This window comes from Carassius gibelio, chromosome B8, assembly GCF_023724105.1.
Source record: "Carassius gibelio isolate Cgi1373 ecotype wild population from Czech Republic chromosome B8, carGib1.2-hapl.c, whole genome shotgun sequence".
In the NCBI taxonomy this organism is placed as follows: Eukaryota; Metazoa; Chordata; class Actinopteri; order Cypriniformes; family Cyprinidae; genus Carassius; species Carassius gibelio.
Genome location: NC_068403.1, coordinates 16,034,107 through 16,058,656, shown reverse-complemented (window position 1 = coordinate 16,058,656; position 24,550 = coordinate 16,034,107). Strand labels below are relative to the sequence as shown.

Sequence of the window (24,550 nt, the reverse complement as noted above, 5' to 3'; positions counted from 1 at the left end):
TACGAAAACACCCATTTTTTTTCTTTAAATGGTGCACTGTAGGTTACTTGACTAAAGTTCACACTTAAAAATAAAGGATTGTTTTGTATGTCTCACAGACAAGATCACCCTACGTCTTGATAGAAAATTGTATAGGCTACAGTACCGAAAAAAAATAATATATTTAAAAAATGAATTCGATCATGTCATATAATTTACAACCATAAAATGTTTCACATATAAGTTCTTGTTGAGGGCTAAACTTAATTAACATTAAATAGCATTAGATAAAGCTGGTTCCCAGATATTAGGATTTTCTTTATTTAAAAAAAAAAAATCTAGATTCTAGGAAAGTTATTTGATAAATTGCAATGAAAAATGTATAACGACAATCACACAGAGACACGAGACATAAACATGTTACTTTCTAAATTCTTTTTTATTTCTACACAATAAAACAAAACATACGAGTAACAAAACTGTTCATTTTCAATAACGCAAAAAATTGACAAGGCAAATGGAAATAAATAGCTTACTTCAGCTACGGAAGCAGAACACAACATCTTTGCAGTTAAATCAAATATTAAAAACGAACGGATGTACAAAATCTAATGGCTATATTAAATATATTCATCAAATTGGCATTACTTCTACATAAACACAACATTTCTTGTTCCATGACAAAACAGTGTTTCTCAAGCCTATGGCCCGTTTTTAAAGTGCACGTAAACTTTAGAAGTTGCAAATTCTTAGAGGGTTCAAAATCAATCGTAATTCGTAATCAATCGAAAATAGGCCTATGACAATGACGTGTCAAAACAGTTCACGGAAGACAGTTTTATGCATGACATTCGAGCCCATGGCACTGCTGCACGCGGCAGTTCACATGGCGTAGGGGTCTGGTCAATGTCACGAGAAGGCAACTAAATCTATTGGCGTCAGACACAACAGCAACTTCATTATCAAAAGATCATACAGCAAATGGATAAATAAAGCCGCCTATTAAAAAGCCCAAATATGCGATTGACACGATTGATGGACAGTCCGGTTGGTGTGTTTTCTAAAAAGCGCTGTGCTTGGGCAGTTTCAGTTCCGACAGCTCGTCCTCGCTTTGCATCTCCAAGTGCGTTTCGTCCGAGTCGCTGAAGTGCGAGTGAGGGGAAAACTCTCCGTCGCTCCGGTTCGACCGAGGTGAGTCCTTGCTGGCCTCCGAACCGAACTTGCTCGTTCCAGAGAACGACTGGAGGTCTTGCTCCATGAAAGAGGCGAAAGATGCGTCCTCGTACTGGTACGGGTAACTCGCGCCTCTCCGGCAAACGCTCGGCGATCCTCTGGGAGAGTGGTCCTCCTCGAACGCGTTGGCAGGCAGCAGGTCGCAGTTTGGCTGGTCGGCTTTAGTACCGGGGCCCTGAAGCAAGTCGGACAGGGCGTTGATGTAGATCTGGGCCATCTGTAGGGTTTCGTATTTGGAGAGCTTCTTGTCATTGTCGAAGGCTGGGATGACGCTGCGCAGCTTGTCGAACGCGTGGTTCAATCCATGCATCCTTCGCCTCTCCCGGGCATTGGCAGCCATGCGCCTCTGTTTTTGCACGACGTTGGTCGCTTTGCTGGATGGAGCCCGCTGTCTGCCCTCATCTGCAGCCACAGCCCCTTTAAGCCGGCAGAGCTCGCGTACTTTGACAGGACTCTTGCTGCTCTTCCTGAAGTTGGAGGCAGAGGACACGCCTTCCGCGCTCGAGCCGGGCGAGTGCAGCAGGTATTCAGCGTGTGCCGCGCAGGTGCCAGCCTGCACGGGAGCCAGCCAGGCGCGTGGGTCACTGCTGGCCATGAGTGCCAAAGCTGGTGGGTACTCGCGCTGCTCCCCCCTCCCCAGGTTCGGATGTTGGAAGTCGAGTTCAGCCCCCTCCCTTGTATCCGTGCTTACGCCGTCCACATTCATTCCATCCATGTTGTTGTTTTTTGCTTATTGCAGGAAAGTGGGTGGCTATGGATAAGAGAACTGGATTTTTGCCGTGGAGGATTTCTCTTCTTACACCTGTGGTGAAGGTGATTCCTTTACTGATGTCTCAGGGCGACTCGTCGGTTTTAAAAGCGGCACGCGCCGGGGAGCCCCCCTTCTCAAGATGGTCGCGTGGCGCTTTGACCAATAAGAGCACGCGGGGCAGGCGCGTGTAGGCGACCAATGAGAAATAGTAAACCCGAGAGAGGTTATTATGGTCAAACTTTTTTTTTTTTGGTTATTTTGCGCTTCAAACCTGTTTAACTAGAGAATTATTATCACAATGGGTCGTCCCACAGGACGCACTCAGAAACTTAAGAGACTGAATAAAGTTTTGTGGAAAGCCTCGTCACACGCTATGTTTAGGAAATTAGATCTAGGCCTGGTTTCATGGAGAGGGCTAGATTAAAACTGGATTAGGTGATAGGTCAATTAGGACATATAAGTAGTTTTTATAAACTTGCCTTAGACAAAAAAAAAAAAAAAAAAAAAAAAAAAACAACAACAAAAATACTTAGTGTGCATCTTGAGACAAAACAAAAGCACAAAGGCTGTTGCAACACAGTCTCACTCCCTACTCCTCAAATGTCTGACATGCACATATTTTAAGATCAGTCAATTCAAGTTTCTTTTATTTGGAACAGCTCAGATTTACAATTTAGTCTGGGATTAGATTGAACCTTTGCCTGTGAAACCGGGGGTTTGTCTACAAAGTGCAACAGTAAAAAAAAAAAAAAAAGAAAAAAAAAAAAGAAAAACAACAAAACTGGTCTCTTGACTGTCTCAAATGAAGTGAAAGGGGTTATAAAAACAGTTTATTTGAGAACACCGTGCTTTGAATCTGCTTGTGTCCATTAAGTGCTCGTGAACAGCTGAATTTAGCGCCATTTGCTTAAAGTAAACCTCTTGTTCTAGCTTTAAAGAAAAAATTAAAAAAACTAAAAACTAAAATTAACTAGCTACATACATTTACAATCACGTTTTATTAATTTAGGCATTTATCATTTATTTCTTAGTTTACGTAATCGTATAATCTTACAATCGTATATTCTAACATAATAAAATAAATACACATATACAATTTTTTATACTTCTCTATTGAAAAAAAAGAAGCTGCGTAGCATGGACATTAAATAAATAGCATTAATTCATTGATTTATTAATGCAGAGATTAACGCATTCAAAAATGAGTGTTAATAACAGATTGAGTTTCGTTTTCTTTTTGAACAAGTTCAAAAACTTTTGATCCGATTTAAGGAACGCCCTTTCAGCAAAAGAGCTTCCCAAAGATCAGACACTTGATCTGGAGGCGCGACAGTCTCTTGCTGTCACGAGCTTTAGAAAGAGAGCAAATGCAAAAAGGACAGTAAGATGATGAAAAAAGAAAAAAAAAAAAAAAAACATTATTAATCATAATATTAAATGTTGATGATGACGCCCTTTTCGTAGGATTACAGATGACACTTTGATTTTACTGTATAGAAAAATAATTATATATATATATATATATATATATATATAGCTATATATATATATATATATATATATAGCTATATATATATATATATATATATATATATATATATATATATATATATATATATATATATATATATATATAAAACAACGTATAATAAAATACATTAATTCAGCTAGTTAGGCATTTAAAAAGCCTGAAACTATAAGAAAAGGCATCAATATTAGAAGTTAATTAGTTATAATGTGGAAAATGTGCAGACAGCAACGTGTGCAAAACTTTTTGACACGCGCTACAGCAGCGTTCCCTAGTTAGCCACTAAAACAATTATTACTTAGCTAATGTAAGGCAGTGATGCACAGGACCTTAATTCCTGTTTTCTGGCATTAAAAACTTCACATGAATCTTTTTACATTTATTCATGAATTCATAGAGCGCAGAGGCTTGCGGACTGGCGCCTGAGCTCACCCCAACTGGAGCCTCATCCAGGCGGCTTGTGTGTCTTGGAATAGGTCCTAAAGCAAACAACAGGTTGAGATTGCTGCCGTCGATTATTAAAGTGTCCCAGGGACAATAGAGATTCAGTGTTCCATTCGACACGCCTGAAGAACTCTTTGGAAAAAGGGCACAAAATGTGTCTCGATGGGGGCTTCCACCGCGATCGAGTCTGCGTGCTGCCTTCTTCATTCCTGTCTCCCGGGAAACCCAGAGATATCGCGTGCCTGATAAAAGTCGATAAAACACATCACAGGGCTCCTCAACACACCTAGTATTATTAACCTAATAATGAATTTCACAGCTACTCCTTTCATTAAATATATCTTAAATAACATATACATGTATATATTTTTTAAAATCTATGTAACAAATATTTACATAGATAAAAGTAATGCCTAATATATATTAAATTTAATAATTAAATGTATTTTTTCTTTTATCATCCAGTATATAAACCTCCTGATGTTACAGTTTAAAGCAAGCTTGTATACTCACAAGCGTTTAATTTGATGTAGTGTTTTCCATACACGAAACCTGAAACAAATAAGATCTCTGATTTTCTAAATGGCAGAACAGGTGCACACTTTAGTATGCGTCTCTTTACAGCTCTGGGAAACTGAACAGCCTCAAAGGCGACATCTAGTGGACTTGCAACGCACTTACCGTAGATCAAGTGTTTATTTTCTTCAGAACTTGAGCCTTAGTTATCAAAATACAAACAGCCATTTTGCTACAACTTTAATCGGAGAGAAATTATAACCTTTTCCTATTTGATTATTAATTCATCTGTTGTTTTCATGCAGAAAACGTCTGCCATTTAACATGGGATTGTATATTGGTATATTAGTCCTTATAAGAGCTACAGAGGGCAACTATCTGCATGTCAGCCTCAATGGGTGGTATGCTATGTGCGGGAAGTGTAAACTTTTAATCGTTAAAAAAAAGAAAGAAAAATAAATAAATAAATAAATAAATAAAAACCCCTTCTGGTGCATCAGAGACAGAGTTTGGTAAAAAGTGTAGCAGGCAACATTACGACCCATACACATTACATACATTACACAGCATAAACAGACTCACGTACAAGAACTTGGCCTAATGCATCTGGAACATGACAGGTTCAGGGTTAAACTTGTGGTCACAAACTCTTCAGTCACTAGAGCATGACTTGAAATGATGTGGTGCCTTCCACTTTGACATGTAGAGCATGAATCTGGTTCACAAAGCCAAAGCCAACAGTGGCTAACCTTTGACCACAACCTTCACTGTGTTCAAAGAACTTCATGAGCTTATCCTGAGGTGGAAGGGACAAAACAGAAAGTGTTCACATTAGCTCGGGGCATTATTGTATCCGTTTGCCATTTTTGATCATACAGACAACACAACAAAAACCACTGTAGAAAACATGTTTATTAGACAAATTATACACAGAAAGCTTTGCCACTTGTAACAGAGGCCTCAGTTTGTTCCATTTGAATAATATGCAACACATACAACAAAATAGGCCTATATTAAATACTGTACATTATAATCAGTTGAAAATGATGTAATCCTGTACAATTCTATGTATGAAATAAAAAATGTTACAGGCATAGCAGGTTTTGCATGCTTCTTTTACGGGAAAAAAAAAACCTTGCCTCCTTTTTGCCAGATTTGGAAATTAAAATGAAATGAAGTTGAATGAGAATGCCTGACCGTCAGAAACCGTGGAGAACTTCTTGTAATGTGATAGTGGCTAACTGAGCTTTACAGACTCAGATATTTATACTCTATATCTTCTTTAAATCCAACAAAAAAATTATCTGCATGTAAAATATACACTTTAATGTCTCTTCATTTACTCTAAATAAAAATCTTTAAACTGATACTAAATAAAATTGCTCCTATAGTCTTTCAGTAATCGTATCTTAAGAAAAGTACATCTAGAATGCTTGCGTCAAAACACTGTTGCTGTTCTCTACACACAACATTTGCGAATTAGTCAGAGGATAACAAACTGAAAGTTCATTCTAAACGACTAACATTAGTAAATATTAATACAGTTTATGTTAGTGAAACGGATTGGATTGTTTTCTGTCCTCAGAAATGTGTTTTTTTTTAAACTCTCACCACACCCCGATGGCCTTGTTTAAACAATTAGCACTTTAAAAAAGTTAGATAAATAGTACCCCTTAACATTTACGAAATTAAATAGAAATATATTTCAAATAACCCCTCAAAAGTCGCCACCGTATTAGCATTTTCAGATAGTATCAGGTTGTGGGCTGACACTAGAAAAGTAAAGTAAAAAAAAGTAAAAGCTCATGTTAAGAATTTCTTTTAAAAACCCTCTCACTCTTTGATTTTTCAAAATCTATGATGCACAGCCGCGAGATTGTGGCATATACAATGAAGCTATTCTACAGAATGTTTTTGTCGAATCCTGGAGTACGGCTACAGAAGTGAATAAAAACTCTTAATGGTGCAAATCAATGTAAGATGATGGCACTGAAGCAATTTCAAAACTAATCATTAAAAAAAGAGAAAACTAAAACTACAGACAGCTCTGAACACATTTTTTTTTTGTTGTTGTTAAAACTCTCTGACCAGACACATTCCACGCATTAAAGATTCGTTATACTTAAAGTCAGTAAGAGACATTTAGTAGCATTTGACCCCCCCCCCCCCCACAGTATAATATCTTTATTATTATAATGTTTTTTTTTTTTTTGTATTTTAAAGTTGATTAGAGTCTTTTCCACAGAGTGTCCAGACTCAAAGTAGATCTCAGCTTCAGGGAGATGGCAGAGAGGATGAGAGGTCTTTAGAAACACAGTCACTCGCTGTGAAGCTTCAGAGAAGCAGGTTGTGTTCTCTCAGTTTAGCAGCGCCATGTTGAAGGCGTTCGTTAGAGGGAGTACTGATCGTTAACCAAAAGCAAAATTCAGTCGATGAGTTGACAAGATTCTTCCAAACTGAGTTATTGCAGATCTGGGAAACACATGGCAGAGTCTTTTTTTTTTTTCTTCTCAAAAAAAAAAAAGATTCAAAAAACCGGTAAACATACTATCATTGCAACATTTGAATCGAATGTGGCAAACAAAAGGCAAATTCATTTAGTTCACAGAGGAAAATCTCCCAACAAACCACAATGACAATAAAGATCATTTTAATCCACCCTCGTCCTGTCGGCGAGTTCAGTTGGGATGAACGAGCTCCGTCGCGCAGAGCAAAGCCAAGAGAAAACGACAACCGAAAAGGAACATTTGTATTTACATATATCTCTTTTTTGTTTCCAACTCACAGGCCCAGGAACCCCTGCAGTCTATATGGAGGTGCCCCTGTCTGGGTCGTTGCCGTAGCTAAAGTTGGGGGCCGGGGTGGGCTGATACGGGATGCTGGACATTGTCTTGATGGGGCTGCGAAAGAAGCCGCCGTTGGGAGCCCGCTGCCGGAAGGGCCCCCCAGTCCGGTGGTCCTGCACGGGGCCGAATGCGAAGCCGGCTGCCGCTTTGGCCGACAGGCTGCGGCTGAGAGTCTGGATCTGCTCGGGGATGAAGGTGGTGGTGGTGATGTGCGTGTTGCGGAAGTCGCTGATCTGCTCCAGGGCCTGCCGTGCGGCCGGGAGGGAGTCCATGTCCAGGGGTGTCAGGTCGATGGAGGAGGTGGAGAACTGTTTGTGGGGGCTCTCATCCTCCGTGCACAAGCTGTTAACCCGGTGATGAAGGTGCTCCAGGTCGATCTCCTTATCGTCCTAGAGGAGGGGAGAACCGGAGGAGGAAAGTGGAGTGGGGAGGGGTGCGGGAAGAAAATAAGGAAGGAGAGAAGAACAGGAGGAGGAGCGTAGGTTGTTACAGGATCAGAGGAGAAAAGAGGTGTAAAGTGAAGAGAAAAGGTGTGTAATCGTAAGCAGATACAGCGGGATGGGTTAGTGAAGCGGGACGGCGCGTAGAGGTTAATAGGGAAACGGATGGTCGGTGGAAGAGGAAACGCAGGCAAAGAAAGGTAAGACAAGGTAAGAGGTGGTGAGCCAGTGAGATGGGAAGGAAGTGTTCGGATGTGGTTGGGAATGAATGGAAACATCGAGAACATTTAGAAGAAGGTTGAAGGTGGGTGTCAATGGAGAATTAGCAGGCCCGATGAGGTTTTAGCATTCGCATGGTTAGCAAGAAAGAAAATCAGGAGGGAGGAAGGTACAAAAAGGGAAACATACTGAGCTACGTTAATGAAAACACATCAGTCTTAACTAGTACTGTCCTTGGACTTATTGAGAACTATCAACACCATTAATGCTATTGCGTGACACATGGATCTTTGGATATGTAGATACAGTCTATAAATCCTTATAGACTTTTTTTGTGGGGCGGGTTATGATTGATCCAAATATGAATCTAATCCAAGGCATTTTATTCTAAGATTTATAGCTATGGATGTGACACTAGTCTGAAATCTTTAAACCAGTGGTTCTCAACCTTTTTAGCACAGTTATAATGGAGCTACATTCGGCATCTGTCCAGCTACAGTATATGTGATACAATGTGTAACTGAATATCTGAAGGATTAGGTACACACATATCACCTTTGTCTTCTGAAGCATGCACACAATGCAAAGACAGATTGTTGTCTAAAACTACAATTATTGAGATCTATTAGTCTAGATCTATTAGACTTCACAAAGGCCTGACTGGTATGATTTCAGTTTACACTACATTTTAAAAAGTCTGATTATTGCTCTAGTTCGACTAAAGGTGCATGTAAACACTTATATGTGAACATGTCCTTTGATATAATAAATGTGCTTGTTTAGAAACTAAGTCTGTCAATACATTAATTATTAATGATAAGAACTTAAATTTGTCTTTAAAATCTATTTATATTTTAAAATATATTGATTTTTCTGCCCTATAAGAAGATAAGTACAAGATTTGATTTCAAATCTTACAATTTTAAATATAGACAGCTTAGAAATTGTATTATTAACACATATCAATGCATCATTTGAAGTTTGCTGGTGCCCCCTAGTGGCCCCCGATTGAGAACCACTGCTTTAAGTGACATCTTACAGGATTTATCAACTGTATTAGGATTCTGGGATTGAATACTGAATTAGGCACTCAGTCTGGCTATGCAACAGCAGTATAAATCTAAAACAAGTTTTGCAAATACCAGCTTGCTGGGAAGAAGCTATTTATATGGGTTGCTCCACTCCAAAGCTACACAGCTCAAATAACTGTTTGCTCTGTCATTTCTGTATTCTTTTAGCCAATTTTGCCTAGTCTCTATGCAGCTATTATTGTATTATTGCATTCCAGAGCAAAGTAACTGTAAATCTCTAGGTTTCTGGAAATAAATGGTGATGGCCTTCTTTGTAGCACCCTGCCGGACACTCACTCAGCAGCAAATGTTCAACTGCTGAAGTTCGTACAAAACGTATTGTAGCACATTTGGTGCCAGGGCGATTTCATAACCTACATGGGCTTGAGACTTGGAGAAGTGCGGAAAGAGTGTAGAGCTCAGTGCTGGCAGAAGACAGTTCGCGACGGGATGGCGAACGTGTGCCTCAGCTTGGAGTCGAGGGGTGTGGCGCAGCATGCAGGTGACAGGTGATTGGAGGAAGGCCTGAGCGTAAGCATGATGTCAGTCTGCGGCTCATGACACGGCTCGTCTTGCCTCACAGACGGTCCGTCTGCTTGTGTCTGTGCGCGTGTTTGAGAGCGCGTGAGAAGTATGACCAAACACACGACGCAGGCAGATGAGAGGATGGGAAAGAGGTTGTTTTCAGAGAGGTGGGGGAATGAGTAGAAAAAGACAACAAACAAACAGTCAGCACACAGACGTTGTTTTTTTTTTTTTTTTTTTTTTTTATGTCCAAGGAGCCAGATACCTGGAAGTGTGAGATGGTAAAAATGGCATTTTGCATTTCTCTCCCACGCCCGCTTTAACCCCTCAACACAGAGTACTTATCTATAAAACAAAATCAACAAAATAAAAGTTGTTTCAGGCTTTGACAGAAGGATAACATGACTTTTTGGTCTTTTCTGAAAAATAATCAAACATTTTCAGAGTAATGACTGACACAGAATGCTGTTTGGTGCTCGGCGGCCTCTGTAATTATGCGGCTACATGAGGTCTGACTTTCAAATACTCACTTTTAAAGTCTCCATGAATATAATTTCAATAAATTTTCTCCTTTGTATAGGATTAAAAAATGGCATCATATATATTATTCCTTTTTCCTTGCTTTTAAGATGGAAAATCAGTATTTGAATGCAGACCTCATACTGTGGACTAGAAACGTAGAGGCACCGCAGGACTCCAGACAGCCACAATATCAATGACACAGCAGACATCTGAGGTGAAGAACTTTTCATCATTTAGTTATTCAGGAATGATTAGGACACAAAGCCTGGCATGTGAAATGACTTATTCACACAGCAAAACCTCCGGTTCTCTGGACCGCCTGCTCGTCCTCTCTGGATTGGCAGGTGGTGCGCTATAAAAATTCAGGTTGCAATACGTAATTCATCACTATGAGTTTGAACTTGTTTTGACGACTTGTCATATCAAATTATTTCACATCAATTGCGACACCACAGAAGGAGCCGTGACAGGGAGATCACAGAGAAACAGAGGAAACAGGGACAAACTAACACCATGGCATATGCAACGTGTGTGTGTGTGTGTGTGTGTGTGTGTGTGTGTGTGTGTGTCAGACACAGAGACACAAGCACAAAGCCATTCTATTGTTCTGATGTGTAATGAACTCAGTGTTAGCCAGGTGTCAAGAAATATTACAAAGAAAAGAAGCAGCAGTCAGGAAGAATTAGGAAGTACCAAGACACTACGACACACTAAACAGAAAGTTGCATCATGCTGAAAGATGAAAGAATGGTTTTTAAGGATGTGCCAAAATGCCAATTAGAAAAGACAGCAAATGACAACAAATAGTGTTTTCCAGTTAAATTAATCCTTAAAATAAGCTACTTTTTCATGAATTTATATAACATCTTATTATATATATATATATATATTTTATTTTCTGAAATCATAGATAATTTTACTGGAAAAAAAAAATAAGTAAAGACAGTAAAGGAATGTGGATAAAACTCTGTGTGATAAGTTCTAATTTTTAGTGTTTTGTTTCGTCTCGTTTGCTTTTGGCACTAACACTTGTCGCTCGCTGGACCGTGCGTGTTAAAATGCGTGCTTATCAGCATGTCAGTGTGAATATTTGTGTAAAGCTCTGCCAAGCTTCTACTCTGATGGAACCGTCTGGAAGAGTGCTCCGAGGAATGAGCCCAACTCAGCATGATCCAACCACTGGGGCAGAAAGGAGCGGGTTCAAGTGTGACCAGAGCCAAAGCACTCCACCCCACTTGAAAAATCCTCAGAGAGAATCATCTCTGTGCTCAGTGTTATATCTTCAACTACACCACTATGTTGGCTATAATTACTGACTAAACATACTCACAGTTTATAAAGTACAAGGTCCAATGTTAACTCTCTGGAACAAAGGCCAGTGGCAGGTGAATTTACAGGTTATAAATATTTATAAGTGATTTTATCTTGCATTATATATATATATATATATATATATATATATATATATATATATATAATATATATATATATATAATATAATATATATATATATATATATATATATATATATATATATATATATATATATATATATATATATATATATATAATTTTTTTTTCATTCTATGCATTGTATATTTGGGACAAAGTGTAATGTATTGTTCAGCATCATTCAAAAAGAATATGAATTATTATGCATATTATACAGGTAGAAATGATTTTCTGAAAGAAATGAATCATTGTAATAATCTAAGATGCATTAAGGCCATCAAGAGTGGCAATCAAGATATTTTTCTAATGTTACAAAATATTTCTATTAATTTATATTCTATTTACTAAATGCTGTGAACTCTCTGAACTTTCTATACGTCAGGGAACCCTGAAAAAAAAAATGGTTTCCACAAAAATATTATTTGATAATAATTATATGTTTCTTAAGCATCAAATCAGCATATTAGAATGATTTCAATGATTTGTTTTGACAGTTCATGTGGCACTGAAGAAAGTAATGGCTGCAGGATATTCAGCTTTGCCATCACAGCAATAAATTCCAATTTAAAATATGTTCAAATAGAAACAGAAACTTTAGTTTTGTTGAAATAAATGCAGCCATAGTAAGCTTAAGATACTTTTTTTTTATATATATTAAAACATAAAAATGCCCTGAAAGCAAATTTTTCACGGACAAAAAATAAGTCAGACTATCATTATTACAAGTCGATTTTAACCATGTAATGTCACAATTCCCCCAGCCATTCAGAGTTAATTTGACCTTGTTCATATGTGAGTAAAAATTAGTAATTCATATTCTTATATGAATTAAATCTGCTATTTGTGGCATGCTGTAATCAAAAACTAACACTACACTAAATCCTGTGAAACCAACAGGTTTAAAAATGTTCATCTGCCATTTCTGGAAGAAGCAGATGAGTTACACTAATGTCAGAGCATAATGATGACCAGAGTGGACAATGGCCTTCAGAGGAACAGGGATGAAGGAGAGGGGCTCTCTCTGTGGGGTCATGAGTGGCCTGCTGCTGCCCCTGACAGATGAAAGCTGCTTCGTAGCGGGACGACGGAAGACAAGAAAAGGTCCCTGACCACTGATCAAAAGCACTACGGAGATTGTTTTTCAGGTGGAATGCTGGAGATGAAATGCTGTGTTTTTTGGCCTGTGGAGAGTCTGATGACACGGACCAGAGGGCTGCGAGGAGAGGTCAGGTGTGTATGTTTGGGGGTGGGTGATGGGACTCGGTCGGAGTAATGAGGGAAATGGGAATGTGATATCAGGAAAGGAAACACCCACAATATGACAGCTGCAGAAGATAACAAGGAGCTATAAACTCATCAAATCAAAGAAATGCGTCAAGAGCAACATCACAAAGGTTCATTCGCAGCCATATGAACGTGTTGTCACTGTTACCAAGTGTTTTCATGTAAAATGCAAGCATTTAACTGCAGAGTGTGGGCTCATTTGTTAATTATTGTTAACTGGATGCCAAAGAACCTTAGGCAAACAGTTGTTAAAACAAGAAAATCATCTAAACTGATCTTCACAAACTGAAAGATGGGACATTAATGAAGAATTAGAGCCTTGTTTTAAAGTAATTATCCAGATATATGCAGCTTTGATCAGCACATATATTTTCTAGCACCTGCTTATTTATTAATTTTTTTTTCTCAGCAGAGCTCTATTACGGTTAATGTGCTTGGCAGGCAATTGAACAACATTGAGTTCTTTTTGGAGAGGTTCACTTGTTTAAATGCGCTATCAGAAAATTAATTTGTTGAAAAAGTGCATTGTCTGCTGTTTGTAATGCTGACTATTTCTCATTATAAACTCTTGTCTGTTTTGTTGGTGTTGTTAATATCCTCCCAAGGCTGGGTGGTATGATATAACCAGTAGAGATTTCTGCTTAACCGTTACATCTGTGTGGCTATCAGGAGTTATGTAATTTACAATTAAAAATGATGAAGAAACTTATTAAGTTGTGTCTTTTATATTGGTTACCCTGGCCGAGCAACTTTTGCACATAAATATTATAGAATGATTCGTGGTCAACGGTATGTATAACAGCTATTTTTCAACAGCTTTAAATGTTGCAATTTTTTCCGTATTATTATCTTTTAATTTGCAACCATACAGTACCATATAAAGAGAAAATGATCATTTAAGATTAAGTATCTTTAATTTGTAAAGTATAAAATCAATTGCATCATCCACAAATTTGTATAGCCACATTGTTAATATAACAGTAATTAATATTAAAATCTATATTTAATTGATATAACTGTTAATTATTTGTATATTATATTTTATATACTTTAATATATATATATATATATATATATATATATATATATATATATATATATATATATATATATATATATATATATATATATATATATATATATATGAGCAGCCGTTAACTTGACATAAACTCATATTAGCATAAGACTTTGGTCATGCTGCTCATTTTTACGACCTTTTTCCTTATTGTTCTTTATTAAGTTGACATTTAAAGGGGATATTGCTGAACTTGAATTTGAATAACAACTGGATCCGATCTGTTCTTGGGCAGTTGGAAAATCTCCCACACTCTTCTGTTAATGATATAAGTTTATGATCAACCACATCCCTACATCAACTGTCAAGACTCTCACCTCCTTCGATGGCACTCTGGAGCCCTTCCTTCGCGTCCACCAGGTCTCCACAGTGGCAATAAGACAGGAGAGCACCACACCGGCTGCTAGTACAAAGAAGACCCCAGCAAAGCTGTGGATGTCCAAGGCGCTGCCATTCTTTCGAGTGCCCACAGGAGAGTACAGGTCACACGGACTGTCCCGCGGCCACCACTTCAGCTTCAGGATGTCCATGTCTCCATTCTGCTGAAGCTCCAGGATCCTGGACACGGACAAACATATTGATGATTCTTTTTTGTTAGGGGCACTTAGACTACATCAAACCACAGCTACATTTTAACGTTTATCCTGCGATACGGATAGTGAAGAATCCATGAACTATTACTCCAAAATGGATTTCAAGAACAAATTTGATGTAGAAAAAAGTCTGAACAGACAAAATCCTGGCAATTACTTCACATTTAAAAATAAAAAAAGTAAGAGACACCATAAAATCCATTATAACCCACCATCTAAAACTAGAGTATTTTTCTTAAAAACTACAGACAGAAATGTTCCCCTAACTCAAGAAACATCCATTTGCTCAGAATTAATGTAGCAGTCTTAAGTCAGCTAAAGTAAGACAAATATGAAGCTTCATTAGATAACTGAAGTGCTGCACTCCATGCCTGGACATTTACCACAGGCCTGAATATATGTTCGTTTATGCACAATTTTATTGTGTGTCGCATTACAGAAATGGACTGTGTTATGGATCGAAATTTAATGTCAGATTGCTTCATTCTTACACATTAATTGAGCCACTGAGATCTGTGTAACACTCTATAAATAACTCTGAATGGTCCCAGTCTGTTCAGTGGCATCTGTTGCTGCAGTGACAGACTTCTTTTCCGGACACCAGGGGGCAGTGTCTCCTCAGCAATGATTGCAGGCTGCAGTGTCTAGCTCACCATAAAGAACGAGCGTGTTCTGATGTAGTGATGGCAGTTTGTAGTAATGCCAGTCCAGCGGCTGCAAATGAATGATAATGAATACAGGACACAAAGGTTTAGGAGAATTTGCCTCATTGATTGGCTGATCTGTATTGCGTGTTGGTCTCTCTCTCTAGCCTGATTTTCTGCAGTCAGGAGTCACTGCACAGTTTCATCCCCTGAGGAGGAGACTAGCCAGCTTCCAAGAGCCCATATTCACATCCAAACTGCAGCTGCTGCAAACACTTACCCAAACATCCACGCACGCAATGAAAATGTTCAGTATTCACAGTAACACACAGGACTAGGCCATCTGAAACCCTGTTCGACATTTATTTAGAAAGCTATTCTTCATTTTTATACCCTTATCCCTGTCTCATAAAATAATGCAGGAGTAAAAAAAATGTCCTATTGCATTCAACAGATGGAGAATGACCCTTCCACATTCTGCTATGGATACAGCTCACCGGACTCACAACAAGGTGGGCCAACGTTGAGAGATTTGCTTTATAGACCACTTTTTAAATGTGCCAACAACATTTAGCCATGCAACACTACCCACATATGTTGCTTCAGAGGTTTCGGAGTGTGATAGCAGAGACCTGAAAGCACAATGAGGACAATTCAAGAGAACAGCACAAAACACACCAGGGGAGCCGTGATCCAATGCCATTTCAATGCCAAGTACTGTGACTGAGTAAGCAAAGATGTAATCAATGTCCCACTCGTCGTTGCAGGGTATTGTCCAAAATGAAAGAATTAGTTCACTCAAAAATGTTAGAGTACTATAAAAAAAGAGAAAAGCAAATGTATATTCAGGTTCAAGAAGCCATGCATTTACTCTCATGTTGTTAATATTCACGTAAATAATCATGTTTTGCAAATAAAGTTTGTGAAAACAAACTAACATTATAAGTGAGCCTCAAGGAACATTAAAAGAATTACAAATAAGTTCTCCCTGACTGATTTAATGATAACTCAGCATGAGATTGGTGTGATGCACTGAAAAAAAGTGAAGAAACTATTTTCACTCAGAAATTAACAGTGATTACCAATTAATTAACACATTAAAGTAAACATGGAATTCCGAAGTAGAAAGACTTTTTTTTTCAAAGTGTAGGAAGCATGCAGTTGGTGTATTTCAGCATTGTTACATCATTTGAAAAGTATTATACTATTTAATAATATAAATGATTTCAGAATTAGCTTTAATTTATTTTTATTTTTTTAAGTTTTAATTATGAAGGTTTCCTCATGGTAGTGAATTATATATACACATTTAGCCATTTTAACATTGGTGTGTTTTCCAATTCGCGTTTTCATTTTCCATGGTATTAAACCACTGTGATGAATGAGTTCTGAGATGAGATGTCTTGCTCTTCAGTAACAGCTATTCCTTTAAGACCTCATTTCCACTGGAGGTCACCACAGAACAACTATCACAGGCATATGGATCGGTCTACCCTTGAAAAATTAGTCTGTGGCATTTATGAGTGTTTCCATGATGGATGTGTCAACTCTCGGTGGGTCAACAAGCTGTGTGCTGCTTCAGGACTCAGATAATAAGTTACATCTGACCACACTGATGGGATGACAAGGAAGAAGCAAGCATGAATTTAAAAGAATGCCTTGTGTAACCAATCTTAAGGAGATGTTTTATTCTGTTCTACTCTTCCTGTGACATCTTTCAACCAAGTGTAAAGTAAGTCTCAACCTTCAGGACTCCTATTAGGAAGCTTGTTTCTGACCTTGTGGTTTTTCCGGCAGCTGGTCCTGGGCAAATTAACAGTCTCTGTGCTTAATGAATTAACACCCTGGTGTTTTTAACAAATGAGGACTGTTGTGATCCACAGGAATTAACACCAGGCTTTTTTCCTGCGAGAATCAACTGTCCAGTTTTGCCCTTGAGGATATGCCGCATGTTTGTGTTCAGGAGTCTCAGGAGAGACATGACAGTAGACATCTCAAAGGGGACCAGATTTTACCTTGTTAGTTGAGAAGATAAGCCCAATGATGGCCATATGCTGAAAGTTTTTTTTTAGCATGATCACTTTTGCTAAACTTCTATAGAAAAGTTTTTTCATCAAACGTTCTTAAAAAACCCCATGAAAACAAATCACCTGAAAAACAAGTTCTTCTTTATTGTACTGATGCCTTTCCTATTGAAACAGGAAGTTTGGGCTTGTGATTTGTATTTAAATTTATTTAAATAGTCAAATTTTTAATCTAAAAAGCATTTTACAAATAAACTGACTTACTAGGGCTGCCCCCTAATTGTCAACGTTAGTTCACCAGAAGACGCTTAGTCAATCAAAATTTCATTAGTCACTTAGGGTGTACTCACACTGCCAGTTTGAACCGTGCCCGAGTGCGTTTGACCACCAAAGCGCGGTTCGTTTGACTAGTGTGAGTGCTCCAAACCGTGCCCGGGCCCTGCTCGATTAGCCGGCCCTGGCCCGCTTGGAAGAGGTGGGCCAGAGCACGGTTCAGTTGGACTCGGAAAAGGACGCGTTGCGTCACGGTTTTGCGACGCTCCAAAACCAACATGGCAGGGAAAGGGTCGCTTTGGTCTACGGCAGAGGTGCAAAACGCTTAAAAATTAAAAACTGCAAAGTCCTTGCTGCACTTCAGCTGGTACCTTGCAAACATCCTCATACGAGCAGCACGATTACGTGGAAATTTTCACACCACTAAGGCGACACATCTGTTTAACAACAGGCTGTGAGAGGGCTGTGGACCAAACGACACAAAATTATCCACAAAGAAAACAGAGCGATGGACTCCATTGTGTTCATTGAGCGCCGCTCTTCCTGTTTATCCCGAAACCGTCGCACCATAATGACGTAAGTGTGCTCCGGCACGAATGCTGAAACCCTGTATGTGAGTGCAGGCCAGTGGGGGAGTGGGGAGGGGGGACAATCGAACATTGTGCTTTTGTAAAATAATGAATTTAACCATGGTGTGCTTTCTGCCATCTCTCTATGAATTTGAGAAATTAGAAAAAGAAAAAAGAAAAAATTAACTGAAACTCTGTGTTTGCCTCACAGACATAAAAAAAAAATATATATATATCCACAGAAAGCAAAATGCCCGTTTTTAAATGAAACAATTCAAATGGAAAACTAATATATTTAGATTATGTAATTTGTATGTAATGTGCATGTCCAGTCTTCTTAGCTTTTTTTTTCCCCTGACGCACTAATAATCATTGTTTCTATTGTGTGCTGTGGCAAGCTGTGTGCACATGAAGACTTCTTAAGCATTTATATGGTTTACTGACATAAACGTGATTAATCGAATAATCGCTTCAAATGAATGACTACTAGTCGACAAGAAAAATCTTTAGTTAGGACAGTCCTACTGAAAAAAAAAAAAAAAAAAAAAATATATATATATATATATATATATATACTGTATATATATATATATATATATATATAAATTATATAAATATAATATAAAATATAAATTAAAATAAAGAAAAACATAATTCTACAGACATTTTTATAATTTCTTTTGGCTTTAGTCCAATGACAACAAAACAGGCAATTACATTTTTTTTATATCATCACATTATTTTGCAGATTAGTGTAATTATATTTACACCCTAGCATACAGATTAACTTTATACGCTATCTAAAATTACAATTTTGATTTCATGAGGGTTTGAAAAATGAGCCCTTTTACCACTTAAAATCTGATGCTCTCCCTGCAGTCTCTCACAGGGAAACAACAGCTTCGCAACAGCAGACAATTTATTTGTTCTTTATTTCATCTCCTTCCAAAATAGAGGCATAAATGAAGGGAAAGGTGAGTAAGGATGAGGGGAGGGAGATAAGCGGTGTGCATGCCGAACAAGTTGTGCTCAACTGTAAAGCCAGGGCAAATGCAAGCAACAAATTCACCTGTTTTTGTCTTTGAACTGCCATATCAATGACCAATCACAGTCAAGAGAGTTCAGCTGGCTGCGGTCCACGTTCAATATCGGGGGCTAAACACAAACACTTGGCCCTGTGTACAGTCCAAGTCCAGATCAACCTGATTCTCCATGACAACTGGGTGATCTGATAACAGCAACATGCTTTTATTTAAGACCTCAGTATGACACTATGTTTCTCGGTGTGCCGGGTTGCAGTAGCACTTCCAACTAATTTTTCAGTTCTTCTGGGAAAAAGGTGGGTAGGGATTTGCGGTTCTCTCCTCAGGTCTGTCTATCATGTAGTCTCCTCGCTCGCCTCTTGGGCCCTGTGCGCTGATTCGAGTGTGGACTGCTGGAGCAGTTGCTATGGCAACCAGCTGCGGCAGAAATGATCACGTTATTAGATGTCTCTGACTGCGGGGAGACAAACTACTTGATAAGAGCTGGGAAAACACGATGAGAAAAGGAACCAAAAGACAAAGGCAAGCAGTTTTTTTTTTTTGCCTTGGAAATACAGATGGAATTTCTTCTCAGCTTATCAATATGAATCAGAACATCTGAGGGATGCTTGACATCACAAAAGTCTGGGAAAGACAAATATCAGTATAATAACCACTCGTTTGATTTTAATCTCAATGCCGAACATAACAATATATATACACATTAAAGAAAGATTGAAGATGCTGTAATATTTCTAAGCGAGGGAACACTCTGGACTGCAGCGCAAGATAAGATCAGATTGACATCATTTGTGTCATAATGCTGATTATTTTCTGTATAAAAAAGGAAGCTAAAATCTAGGTTACAGTAATGCACGTACAGTAGAAGTGAATGGGGCCAATCTGTAAATGTCAAAATACTCACCGTTTCAACAGTACACCCACAAGACAAAAACAATACGCATGTTAACATGATTTTAGTGGGAAACAAATCCCTTGCTAACCTTTTCTGTGTAAAGTTATATCTTAGTTTCCAAGACAACATAACATAATAAAGCCATAAAAAAATCATTCAAATTATTACTTAAACAGCTTAAATTAAAGCTCAAATAATACACAACTCGCAGCAAAAGAATTAATGGAAGTGCTTTTATAAACTTCACCTTTCTTCTTTCAAAGGGGTCATGAACTAAGAAAACAAAATTCCCTTGATATTTTGAAATATGAGAGGTCATTGTACTGTAAAAATATCCTGTAAGTTTCAGAACTAAAAACTTTTGCATTAGTTTAAAAACATAACAGCTTGTGGAATATATGACTTTATGATGTCATAGTGTGGATAAACCACTCTGCAGAAGATGGTCAACACCTGCTTCTACATCACTTCCTGTTTAGCCCCGCCCCAATTCTACATCCCTGCCTATTTAGCCCATCCACCGATTCATGCATGTAGCATAAAAAAACAAGAGTGGCAAATGTAAGTCTACGCAAAAACCAAATAATAAAGATTTGAAGCTTTGAAGGTTGTGGAAAAACATAATTTTTGGATTGCTTTCCTTCTGATCTTAACATCAGGAAATGTTTATTTATTGTTACATTTATTTTTAATTAAGTTCCAAAACATCAACTTGATCCTCCATTCACTACAATTTCCCCGCAGAGTTTTTGTTGTTGTTGTTTTTTTTTTACGAACAAAGCACAATTCGACGGAGGATTTTCAGAAACATTAAAACTAAAACACAATGCTGTGCCGACTATACTGGATCTGGCAGTAATGTTGCAAGTGCGAGTAACTGTTTGTGATTACAGATTTTATCAGGTATCAGATTTTATCAGGCTTCATTCACTTTATTGCAAGAAAACGATGGACAATTTTTTTTGTGGTAATCAACATTATGCCACAAATGTTGTCAATTAAGCTTAACTAGTACTGAACCTAAACAGTTCCTTTAAGCTTATGGAAAATTTACTTCAATTATTCAATAATTAGGATAATTAAAGGTGTAATAGTATGGGATATGGGACATGTTCAATTCCCCCGGCTCTGTTTATGTTGAACTACTCATTCGGTAAAAATCTGCAGTGTTAACATTGTATTTATTTACCAAGCTCAGCGCTTTCAACGGCAGAAATGTACTGCTGCTCTGTTCTAATGATTTCTATCAGCTGGACAATGAGTCCAAAATGTCATGTGTTCCCAGCACCATTTGCTAAGGGACTGACTTTGTGTAAACAGGCGACATGTGGCCATAACCAGGCTGACATGGGTATCTGCCCTGAGGAGTATAAGCAAGCTCACATCTGTCCTGGAAATTGACTGGCACTGTGGGCTGCAAATGTCAGGTATAAGCGGCAATCGCTCTAGAGTCTGCCATTTTTAATAGGGTAATTGGTCTTCACTCTTGCTCTTCACTCCTCTAATAACCCTGCTGATGAAAACAACAAGATGCAACTCGATTTTTACAGTTTAAGAAGGAAATGTGAGTAGTGGTAGCCTGCACAAAATGCACTGCCATGATGCTAAGGTGTTGGGCATGGATTCCATGCTGTTATTTTGTTGGTAAAGGTATTCTGAGTGGTTTTAAGAACATTGCTATGTCATCGCCAGGGTAATGGGTTCAAAACAAAATATAGTCTTAATCAAAATATCAAGATTCCTTGATTGATTGATTCCTAAATGACCAAGGAATATTTTCCACTCATTTCTTCAACTAAAATTGTTCAGGTTTGTGTTTCCCGAAACCTTCTTAACACTAAGTCATTCTTAAGTTGTACCTAAACCTGTACCCAGGGGGGAGTGGCAGTCGGGACTATCAGGACTTTTCCCGGTTGGCCGGTCGACCGGCCGGCCGGTTGATGAATTTTCATGATCGTCACTGTATTTCTCAGTCATAGTTACCCCCCTGCACACTCATCTCATCTCCCCCGTCATATTCTTCATACAGAACTTTCATGGTCACAAAAACAAAAATAAAAACGAGTATTTAATTCATTTGTTTGTTCTTAAATTAACATAAAATGGAGTAAAACCTCCTGGGAATAGGGAATTCGTTTATCCAATGAACCGATTGCAGGTCAAGTCTGTTTACAGAAATGTAGGGAGATAATGAGTGCCCCCTGCCCCCTCGTCTAATGGCATGACCCAAAAATGGCACACGCCAGACTAGAGAGAGAGAGAGAGAGAGAGAGAGAGAGAGAGAGAGAGAGAGAGAGAGAGAGAGAGAGAAAGCGCGCAAATTCTAGAAAAATAAATAAATAAATTGACAGTCAGGAAGGATTAGCATGGTTGCATAACATTTAACGATACCCCCATGGAAGGCAAGAAGAGAAAGGACAAAGGAGGGGCCGAAAAGGCCAGAATGAAGAAGAAGCGGATGCTGGAGGAAGTGCTCAAAAATTGCGAAGGACGTCTATATTCCGATTGGTTGCTGGCGTTTTTTTGCTGAACCGCGTCATAGCTCATTATTACCATAAAGTTGAGCCACTTTCAACTCTCGTATTGACGCTCTGGTCACTCAAAACGCAACGTCAAGGAATTTGACGCTCCTTGCAGCTGAGAGAAGCCAGCTTCCATTGAAAATGAATGACTTCCGGTAACTTTGGAAGCTCAAGTCAGCGGCCGTGTGAACGCCTCTCACATGGGGTTGTCAAGGTAGCAATTTCACTGGATCTAAACAAATCAGTCTAACCATAGACCACGTGACCAGTAGCGGTGGCTTTCTTAATATATTTAAAATAATTTTGCAAGGGTTATGATGTTAGTAGTATATCGTTTTTAGCATTTTTTTTTTTTTTTGACCACCGAGGGCCGGTGGTTTATGAAATTTCCCGTTAGATTTTTTGGTCCCACTCCGCCCCTGCCTGAACCTTATCATTAATACGTGTTTCCCTGAAACATTCTTAGTTAAGTATACCTTTCGGAAGTCATACTTTCGGGAAGGTTGGTCTGGAGCACTCTTGGCTATATCTTAATATTTTTCTTTACATCTCATTCTATATGAATATAATAGTTGTGCAAACTCAAAGATGGCTCTAGCTGTCTGTGAAGCCATAAAGTGTACTTAAACTTAAATTCAGCAACTTTTAGATCTTGTTGGTCTGATTTTGTTGAGACAAATTCAGCTGCTTGTGGCTCTCGTATTTCTGTCTTTCTCTCTTTTTCTCCGTAATAGTAGCTGTTGATTATATGTTTTTCCTGTTGCATTTTTATTGAGTAGGTGATCCAATAAAAAAAATGTATGATTTACACCAACATGTGATGCGGTGTGTAGTAAATGAAGACACTAAAAATGATTGTGATAATATAAATGAACTATTCAAAGGCCAGTGGAAGCATACTGCCAGTTAGTGATACAGGCTATGTTTGCGCATGAGGTTGCGGGTTTGAGCATTCATTTCAAAATTATATAAAATATCCACAGGGTTAGATTTAGTTTGCAATTCAGATTATTTTTTTAAGATCCCATGACTCCTGATAAATGCAATTTCAACTATGTCTCAAGTGCTTCTAGTTGGAAAGCACTCTTACCACAATGTTTTTCTGTAGGCCCAAGGTGTTATTTTATTTTTTTATTTTTTTCTCTCTTCTGTTAAAAGCTGTTAAATTATTTAGCGAAACCCATGTAGGTTTTACTCCTTGAATATTATGTGGTGCCCACTGGGAGGTGCTCTCGGCATTTATTTTTCTCTCCAGGTTTTCTTTTCTGATGTGATGAATGTTGCAAAGCAAAAGTACAAGTTTTACACAAATTAGTTGTGTTCTAACAGGAAAGAGTTCTGTGTCTTTATTTAAAATCAACACTTCCTCACACAACTGCAGCAAAGCAACTCATGCATGGAATGAATAATCGATTCTAGGGCCATTGATATCAACAAATTCAGCACCGCCGCCATGCACTGCACCTGGTAACGTTGCACATAAAAATATATATCTTAAGCAACCTTCTAAAGGTATAGTTCGGGGAACATGCCTAGAAATGGTACACCTTTAGTTAAGGCATACCATTAGAGGTTTCATAATGCGCTAAGAGAAAGCATTATAGGGAATCACAGCCCTGACCCTCAAATATCTAAGTATGAACTTTAGTAATCCAAACAAATAATAAATAAATAATTAATTAAACATTTAGTAACAAAAAAAAAAAAAAAAAAAACACACACACACAAAAAAACAAGGAACTTGCTTCCAGATAAAGATGGCCACTGTTTAAACATCTCAAGACATATCAAATACAATGTGAAAGAAAGCACTCTCCTTACTCTAAATGCTAAGCTTTTTTATTCACAACAGCTAAAAGACCCTCTCCGTCGCTCTTTATTTCACACCCTTTATCTCCCTCTCTTTCCCATGCCTCCAGTGTAAACCAACACACCAATCAATAATTTGTAATTTAGAGCTCAACCTAAGAAATAATGGTTTTGCAATTGCCCATACATGCCAGATTACAAACCACATGTGCTCAATAAACAATAAACTCCCTGATATTTTTGGATTGGTAGTAGACTACATAAGTCTATACATTTACACATAAAGACGTTCAC

At 38.1% G+C, this 24,550-nt stretch overlaps 2 protein-coding genes across 5 annotated transcripts in view; both read right to left on the bottom strand.

The window, feature by feature from the left end:
* Positions 1–452: 452 nt before the first annotated feature.
* On the bottom strand, positions 453–2,316 carry LOC127964060 (transcription factor ATOH1-like). Its single transcript, XM_052564207.1, has one exon. The coding sequence runs from the start codon at positions 1,925–1,927 to the stop codon at positions 1,040–1,042; it is 888 nt and encodes a 295-aa protein (XP_052420167.1). The 5' UTR covers positions 1,928–2,316; the 3' UTR covers positions 453–1,039.
* A 3,029-nt stretch (positions 2,317–5,345) lies between these two features.
* The window catches only part of LOC127963998 (glutamate receptor ionotropic, delta-2-like), a 409,530-nt gene continuing 390,325 nt past the window's right edge, over positions 5,346–24,550 (bottom strand). The window contains exons 15-17 of one of the 4 annotated variants that reach the window (XR_008154973.1): positions 14,202–14,442; positions 9,817–9,896; positions 7,551–7,686 (exon numbers count right to left, since the gene is read on the bottom strand). Coding sequence is in view for 2 of the 4 variants with exons in the window: in XM_052564132.1 (XP_052420092.1) it covers positions 7,258–7,686; positions 14,202–14,442 (670 nt within the window). In the remaining 2 variants the exon portion in view is untranslated. Of the gene's footprint in view, positions 7,687–9,404; positions 9,629–9,816; positions 9,897–14,201; positions 14,443–24,550 lie in introns of those variants that run through there. The other 3 variants (XM_052564133.1, XR_008154974.1, XM_052564132.1) reach the window with 3 other exon arrangements.